Below are 8,930 nucleotides of genomic sequence, written 5' to 3' on the forward strand. Positions count from 1 at the left end.
ATTAAGAAAACCTTTTTAGGATAAAAATAGTGAAGTATGAGAACAGGTTCCTGGGACAGAGGAAGGAGGAGGGAAAAATGCAATCTCAGCTTTAGCTGCCTTGTTCTGTTTTTTGTTTTTTTTTTTTTTTTCCAGATCTGTATTAGAGCAGAGAATATACTAGGTGATCTTTTAAGCTTTTCTGATTCTTTTTCCTGTGAATCTATTAATATTCCGTTGGTTATGGAAGCTTGTAGTGCGTTTTTAGGAGAAAAGTAAAACCATAAGGAGAGAAAATTAAGTAAAAAATAGCTTTCCTCAAATTGCTATTTCACTATTGATCTCGTGAGGTAATTAAGAGGCAACTAGTATTCATTGTTTGCCCTTAAAGGATGCAATTAGACACGTAGCGTGCTTTCTGGATGATTTGAACAGTGTTGAGTACCTAATAAATTGTAGAAAAGGAAAGAAAACTGTAGGTGTGTTAGATAGTAACTGGAATAATTTTTGACTGTTGCTCACAATATAGGTTATTTTTATATTGCTGTAAAATGAGAGTGTCATAGCTTGTTATGTACTTTTCAGATTAAATTGAGTGAAGTTGTTGGAACAGGGAAAGATAACAGAATCCTTAAAGAAGACATACTCAATTACTTGGCCAAACAAACAGGAGCTATTTTACCTCCCTCACCGAAGGCTGAAATTATCCCACCTCTGCCAAAATCAGAGACTGTGCCAGCTGCTCCAAAGGACAAAGCACGCAAAATTCCCGTACCTTTTTCCAGACCTGTTGTGTTTTCAGGAAAAGATAAAACTGAACCTATAACAGGTAAATCATGAAATATAAAATTGTGAGACCATGTTCACAGTAGACTACCAGTAAATGTTACTCACTGGACAGTTGATTTCATTTGATGAGTGTATTTCATGTTATTGTCATGCAAATGAGCCGAGCGATAGGAAAAAATGTTCTGTAAGAAGCTGTTGCATTGAATTTTTATGTTATGAAAAAGTTATTCACATTTTGGTTGGGTGCAATTGGGCTGCAAGTTGTACTTGCTCATTTTTAATCCATGTTTTTTCATACGTATGGTAGAACAAGTAGGAATTCTGAAACACGTGAATTTGACACAATATGAATCGTTAAGCAATTAGTGGCAAAGTGCAGTGAATTTAAGGGTCCGTAATAATACGGATTATTATGACTATAATATAATACGATTTATTATTATAGACATGCTTAATAATAGCATACTTCATCATTCACTCTTGGTCTGGAAAAGAGTGCAATAAAAGACACCAAGGTAAAAGAAGACACATTACAAGAGAAGAGGAAGATAAAAGGTTTTTGCTCACCTTTCCAACCTCTTCAAATAAACATTACCTGAAAGGGTAGTGCGGATTACTGTGTTATGATTTCAAACACACACGTACATACACAGGAGACATATGCAGTAATATAACAGGAAATATTACGATCATAAAAATTGAGTTGCATGTGCTGAATAACTGTTAATCCCAAAGTGAGCTTTACACCGTCCTTTTTTTTTTTGTGGTTAGGTTATGTTTTAGTTTGGTTTTTTTAAGTGGTGTAATTTTTTAATGGAAAAAAGTAATTGAAATTTCACTATAACTTCCCAGAAGCTCGTTTAGTTGGTTTAAGAAGTCAGTGAATATTTTCCAGGTTTTCACAAGGCAATGGTAAAGACTATGAGTGCGGCCCTGAAGATACCCCACTTTGGTTATTGTGATGAGATTGACTTGACTGAGCTTGTTCAGTTGCGAGAAGAGCTGAAACCTCTAGCACAAGTTCGTGGAGTTAAGCTTTCCTTTATGCCCTTCTTCATAAAGGTGAGATGTGCAGCAGAGCGCTGCATGGAGTACTAGCGCAGATTTTGCCAAAATCTGATCAATGATTGTTGTAAGCTTGGAGCACCTATCAACTGAATAATTCCCAATACCAAGAAAAGTCTCAACTTCTCTTGATATTGAACCGCTTACTGATTTACTGTTGAAATTGCAGTTAGGATTACGGAATATTATAGAAAATTTTGGAACATTAAGGTGGAAGGATAGAGCAGATAAAGGGTTATTCATTATGGGGATAAGTGTCACTAGGTGTCTCGATTACACAAACCAAATTTTGGAAACTCGGTATTTTTTGTGAGCTCCATTAACATGAACCTCACATGAAATGCATCAAATATTATTGTTAGTATTAATATATTTTTATTGGTAATGCGTCACTGAAGTGAATCAGTATGTCTCTTCAGTTGTTCAGAAGATCAGGCATTTGCCCTCATTTAGTTGCCTTTGTTCCATTTCCAACAGTCGGCATCAGTGAAGGCTGATGCCCTGCCGAAGCTGTGCGTGGATGTGTTAAGTGCATAGCTTAGTCTGAAACTTCTGGTAATTTATTTCAATTAGAGTGCTAAGTTAGCACTCGTTATGTTCGCTCTCTGCAGGTGGAAACAGTATTACTTCCTTGAAATAGCTGTCATCTAGGTGGAGAGCTGATAGTGTCGTTGCTGCTGAATCTCATAACTTTTGTCTTGGGATACTTGATTTGAGTTGTGGAACAAAAATAACAAATGCAGATTCAACTCCAGTTATATTTGGGAAAGCGATTGTCACTTTTTATGTGTCTGTCTGATGTATATTTGGTTTTTGTAAGCTGTCTTTTTCTTCTGCTATCCCAATGACAGAGTATCAACAGACAAATTTAGGAGAGTTTGAGCCCAATTTGATTGCATTGAGGAAATCCGTACTGTGTTAATGTAAATTGTCTCCCCCTGTTCCTTCCTTTTCATGTAGCTCTCTGGTTGTAAAACAAAAATCTATCCTTTTATTTTTCCTGTATATTTAACAGGCAGCCTCTCTGGGATTATTGCAGTATCCCATTCTTAATGCTTCTTTGGATGAAAGCTGTCAGAATGTCACATACAAGGTTTGTAAACTACCGATGAAAGTTGTGATAACTGATGGAAAGCTGACAATCAGCATGTTGGAGCTAATTTTAAGAACCAAAAATATGGAGGTGTGCTGGAAAATAATTTGCGTGTCCAGATTCTAAGATTGGATTTGATGTGTTATTGATTGTATTTCAGTAGTTGGTTTAATGAGAGTTGCTTAATTATTCAGGCTTGCCTCAAAAATGCATATTAATATAGCAGTTTTCCATTTTTCACCTGAAGATGGGACACACATCTAAAACGAGAACATTTAAAATCTAATACAGTAATTTTTTTGTAATGGCACAGTGGTTCCACTGTTCCAGCGCTCAACCCTTTTTGTGTTTAAAGTCATATTTTAAACTCGGTTTTGATGAAAATTATTCAGTTTTCATACAAGATGCTGGATTGGTACTTTTGGGCAGCAGGTGTCTATTTTCTTAAGTGATATGTACGTGCTCCTTGCAGAATGAACTCCTTTTGTGCTGTTTTATCAATAACCTAGATTAATCCTTACGTATTCTTACGCAGAGTGTCCTCTTTAAAATCTGCCAATCGTGTTTTGCTATGCATTTAATCACCCTAGAGTGAAATATTCTCATTGCGAAATTGATTCCGGGGTTTTGTATTTCTTGGATGTGAAATTGCCAAAATCAGTTTGCACTTTGCAGATGTGGAAAGCTGATACTTAAAAATTCACATCCCCTTTTTCCCCTCTAAGTTGTATGGAGAAGTTGCTTACTACAGGCAGCACTTTCTAGGATAAAAAGATACGTAAAGAAGACATTATTGAAGTGTTTTTAGTGTAAAACACCTTTTATGTTGACTGCTGATATTAATGTCCCATTAATGGAACCTGTTGCAGGCTTCGCACAATATTGGAGTTGCTATGGACACAGAGCAAGGTTTAATCGTCCCCAATGTGAAAAACGTTCAAGTCTCTAGTGTGTTTGAGATTGCTTCTGAATTAAATCGCCTACAGTCCTTGGGCTCTGCAGGCCAGCTGGGAACAAATGACCTCACTGGGGGAACATTCACCCTTTCAAACATCGGCACAGTAAGTACAGGAAAAATGAGAACTTGCAGCTGAAAACTGCCTCTGAAATCAGTACCTGAGTTAGGCTTAACGTGCAGTGAGCAAAGCCTGTAGTAATTAATGCAAGAGGCGATCTTGCTTTAAAAAAAAATTAGAAATTGTTAACATCACCAGCTTCTTCTCTTCTAGATTGGTGGCACTTACGCCAAACCAGTGATACTACCTCCTGAAGTAGCTATTGGAGCACTTGGAAAGATACAGGTACATTAACTTTATCTCAGTGACGTGAGTGTTTAACTCTAGCTAACTAAGGTCATCTGTAATGCAAATGAAACTTGCAGGGTCCCCTCGCTTTGTTTTTCTTATAGGAACATTTCCTCTTTAGGTTACAGAAACAGCATAGCTTGTGATTGAAAAGTTTTGTGAAGTTTTTAGGTGACTGTTCGAGACAGGTATTGTTTAAATAGAAGACTTGTGCCAAAGGTTCAGATTCGTTTTCTGGAATCCTGTTATTTCACTAGCATCTATGTTTAGCCTTCTATTTATTAAGAAACTATGCAAATATATTTTTACAAGTTTTGTAACATGGCAATAATGGTTTTGCTATAATGAAGGAGAAAACTTGAGACTAAAAAACTATTCTGATAATGAAGTTTAATTTCATGAACGAAGGCAGTTTCATATTTTCTGAATTTCAGGCTTTAATTCTTTAATATAGACTTTTGAGATCAATGCTGGAAATGAGATCAGTATTAATTTAAAATACTTTTTCCATGATCTTTCTATGAGCCTTTTGTTTAGGGGATGCTTTAAGGAAACTGTCACTTTGAGCACTAACAGTGCGATAAACTATTCCAAAAGAAACTTTTGAGTCAGGAAAGGTTTTCACTACTTCAGCATTTCTGTGATGGTGGAAACAGGATGTGACTTTTTATTATGTAGGTTTGCAATATATTCTGATCTTCGGCACAAATAATGCTTCCCAGTAATGGGAGGGTCTTTGTTTTTTACATGGCACTACTGCTGGCTGTCTAATTTAGCAAAATGTTAAAATTTAGATTAACAACAATTAAAAAGCACGGTTTGTTTCATTTGTTAATGAAAGTATTTAATGTTTCTATTTTGTTCCTTCCTCTGATTTTTAGGTTCTTCCTCGGTTTAATGGAAAAGGTGAAGTATTTAAAGCACAGATAATGAATGTGAGTTGGTCAGCTGATCACCGCATCATTGATGGAGCTACAATGGCCCGCTTTTCTAACTTGTGGAAATCTTACTTGGAAAACCCTGCTTCGATGCTGCTAGACCTTAAATAAAAGAAGTTGTGGCTAGAATATGCCTTTAAACTTTGTCCGTTAGACTGAGTAATTATAAAAGCTGGCTCTGCTAGCACGTGCCCTTTGTTACTCACCTACATAATAATTTTCTGTGGTTAAAAGTTCTCAACAGCTGATACCAGTCTATCAATTAGTTGTTATTTCTTTTAATTAGCAGTGCTGTGATTTCTTCTACAGCAGGCTGTCAAACTTATTAAGTCGTGGCACGACTTCTGAATATGGTGATGGGATGTCTTTATTTTGTATTTTATAATACATATGGTTGGTTGTAAGGCTCATCTGCAGTATTTATAATCTGATTAACCTGTTTCAAAGGGAAATACTCACTAGTTCTTCCTTGTTGGACACGTAAATTTATTTTAACAAAGAATAGCCAAATTCCCCAAAGACGTTATGCAAAAATCATATACAAATAAAATGCCTTTTATGCTTCTACTTTAAGATGTCCAGAGAGCTTCTTGTTGTTTAACTGAGTAAACCCCTCAAGGTACTCTTTATCAAATTATCAACGAAGGGGCCATATTTATTCAAATGCATACGGATAACATTTATTGATAGCTATCAGGGCCTTAATACTCTCTAGAATATCCGGTATTCTTACAGGCTGGAAGTAGTTGCAGTCCTTAAATACTTTCCAGTTATTTTTGTTTCTTATAGAAAACTTCTGTCTGTTAAAGAGAAAATATAAGGAGGATCTCATTTGTTATTCTGTCATTAGGTAAGCCTGACAGTAAGCGGAATGTGTTCTAAAAGCTTGCATTGTATTATTGATGTTCAGATACTGTATTTTGACAGATTAACCAGATACAACAAAGAATTAACATTCAAAAAATACCGTGTGAGATACGGAGTTTTTAAACTCGGCTACGAGGCGCATAATGAATAGATTCAAGTAATGGCTTCAGAAAAGACCACAGTTACGTGCCTTTAAGGTAAACTGAAGAGATAATGAGGATTGCACTGGTTATTTAACAGGAGATAAGAAGAAAACCTTTGGATATAAATACCTTCTAGAAACTTAAGTTGCAAACAGACAAAAGAAAAGACAGTTACATGGCCTTAAAAATTAATTTGTGAGGCACAAAATGGACATTTTCTCCTTTCTTTGAATATATCAAAAACTGCCTCTCCAGGAGCATTCTCCACAATTGTAGTCGGAAGTTGTCTTTTGCATTTAGCTGTGAAGATGCAAGATGCAAGCTACCAGAGGCAGAATTTCTGCTGTCCTTGATGCTGACACTGAGCAGAGGAATGCTGGTCCTGTAGGGGAGGGAGCGTGGGAGCCTACCTGTACGGTGCTATTTATGTTTCTGTTGTGGTACGAGTGTCTTTTATATACAGTAGTTTCTTGCAAAGTTTGACGATATATCATGCTTATCAGCTATTTCTTTTTTATCAGATTTATTTATATCTAATAAAAATATTAAAGCCACAAGGAGTTGGAGTAATATTGGTTTATTTGTGAATTTCATGCAGGCGGTCCTGTACAGGTGACTCGAACTTCTATTTCTTCTTATCTTAAAAAACCTTCTGCACCTCAAGACTACCAAAAGGAAACAGCCTAATGGCTACTTTCCGACAAGTATATTGTTGTGGTAAGACTTAGTCTGTGTAGTATATTCTTTAATCTGATGACCATAGAGAAAATAAATTGAGGAAATAAAAGTGTATGATAGCAATAAAGTAATTTTGAAATATTTGAGACAGAATAATTCTGCTCACACGAGGAGCCTGAAATTTCTTTGTCTTTCAGAACAATAAAGGGAAGGTTTTTTTCTTTTTCCTAGCTCTAATTATCTGCTTTTTTTAAGAAGAAGAATATTAAGTAGTTGAGATTTTGGTTATGACTTCTTTAGATCAAGAAAAAACATTGATTGAAAAACACCCTGGGGATTGAATCTATAGCAAAACTGAAAGAAGAAATACCTATACTAAAGAAACTGTTGGATCATTTTTGATTTGCATAACTTTAAAAAAAACCTTAGAAGATGGAAAGCTAATGCAATTAATGTCTTTTTCAATAGGTACCGCTGTTCGGGTATTTCATTGGTCGTGGACTGAGAGGGTGGTTTTGGTTACAAAGTTTTGTGTGCTAATGCTAAGGCTAACAATGAGGAGAATTATTTCTACTGAAAGCAGGTTATGAATGATATTTTTAAAATTATAGCTTCACATTTTATACTCCAGTGCAAGAATTGGTTAGTATAATCCAGTTTTATGGCTTCTGCCTCACTATTGGTGTCTCTCACTTTCTTTTTGGCTGATGAAAAAAATTCTGACAGAGTTGTTCTCCTTTGTCTTCTCCAAGGGCTCTTTGAAGAAATAGAATGTTAAAAATGTTTCATGACTGGAAGCATGAAAAGGGGTGAGTAATAACCCCTCTGCACATCCTGATAAAGATTACTTTTCTGTCTGGACTTCAGTAATTTGCACTAAAATTCTTCAACGAAACAGTTCTTCAGCATGGGTAAAAGCAATGAGTAAAAAACGTACTGATGTCGTACCTTTTTCTAGTGGAGTCAATGTTGCTGTTTAATAGCATTTTGGAGCTCAGTTATTTTTTCAGAGAAATATTAGTAAAGCAAGTAATTGCCGTTTTTAATTCAAATCTAGCTTATTTTTCATTGTGGAGTGTAACAAGTACTCCTTTCACATTTTGTAACGTCTGTTACTGGGAACCCAGGATTTGATAGGAGCCGAGTCATGTTCAGCAAACTGGGAAGACTTGAGGGGTGGTAAATGCTTGGAGGTTTTGCAGAACTGCCTCATGTGATACCTTCTATTCTCAGCATAGGTTAAAATTAGAACTAGACTGACATTGCATGGGAGTCCAAGTGAGAGTTCTAAATGGTTTTGGTGGTACAGACAAGATTTGTAACTTATCTCCGCTCTTGCCCGGAAAGCAATGAGTCACAGAAAAGCCTTGAAAACACCAGATAATTGAGGTAGGTTGTTGTTAAACTCTTTCAGATGATTGAAGGTGAAGTTGTTGGGAGACCTGAGTACTTGGGATAAAATCTGCAGCTGTTTTACAGGCACACTGGGAATTCACTTCTGAATCGCTGGCCGTGATAGCATGATGATTATGGTTTTTTATTTTCCTGACAAATAACATCTAAGAACAAGAAGCTTTTAATGGTAGTCCTATTATTATATGATTAAATCTCCTTGAAACCAAAGTCAAATACTTAGGCCTGCTTTCATATTTCATGGTTTTCTCAGCAAAGTAGAATTGCCCAGTGTAGGCTTTACTAAAAGTAAGTATGGTTTTGACTGTATAGTCTAATACTGGTGTTAGTAGTACAAGTATTAACGCATGTCTCTTTTATGCACCATTTATATAAAAAGAGTTCTAGTCTTCTGCCTAAAAAAGCTTGTAGTTCAAAAAAGTCTCTAAACAAGTAATGATATATAAGGTAAATCACTTCATCTGGGTAGAAGCTTAATCCTGAAATATAAAGCAATTTAAATTGTAACCGCTAATCAGAGCAAAAACCCTCATGCAATGTCTTAGTCGTTACTGTTGCATATTGGGATGAGGAATGGGAAAGGTAATTATTATGAGGACCATTCGAAGGTAAGTTAATCCTTCAAACTAATAAACGTGATCATGTTTATGTGGAGTAGGGA

At 35.9% G+C, this 8,930-nt stretch overlaps 1 protein-coding gene across 1 annotated transcript in view; it reads left to right on the forward strand.

Moving 5' to 3' along the window:
* Positions 1-5,734, forward strand: part of DBT (dihydrolipoamide branched chain transacylase E2) — a gene marked incomplete at its 5' end in the record, with an annotated part of 11,642 nt that extends 5,908 nt beyond the window's left edge. Inside the window, 6 exons of the mRNA XM_010144087.1 lie at positions 565-808; positions 1,664-1,830; positions 2,849-2,926; positions 3,796-3,987; positions 4,156-4,227; positions 5,112-5,734. Coding sequence (XP_010142389.1) covers positions 565-808; positions 1,664-1,830; positions 2,849-2,926; positions 3,796-3,987; positions 4,156-4,227; positions 5,112-5,279 — 921 coding nt within the window. The remainder of the gene's footprint in view (positions 1-564; positions 809-1,663; positions 1,831-2,848; positions 2,927-3,795; positions 3,988-4,155; positions 4,228-5,111) is intronic.
* Positions 5,735-8,930: the final 3,196 nt, after the last annotated feature.

This window comes from Buceros rhinoceros, unplaced genomic scaffold (assembly GCF_000710305.1).
Source record: "Buceros rhinoceros silvestris isolate BGI_N320 unplaced genomic scaffold, ASM71030v1 scaffold14259, whole genome shotgun sequence".
NCBI classification, from domain to species: Eukaryota; Metazoa; Chordata; class Aves; order Bucerotiformes; family Bucerotidae; genus Buceros; species Buceros rhinoceros.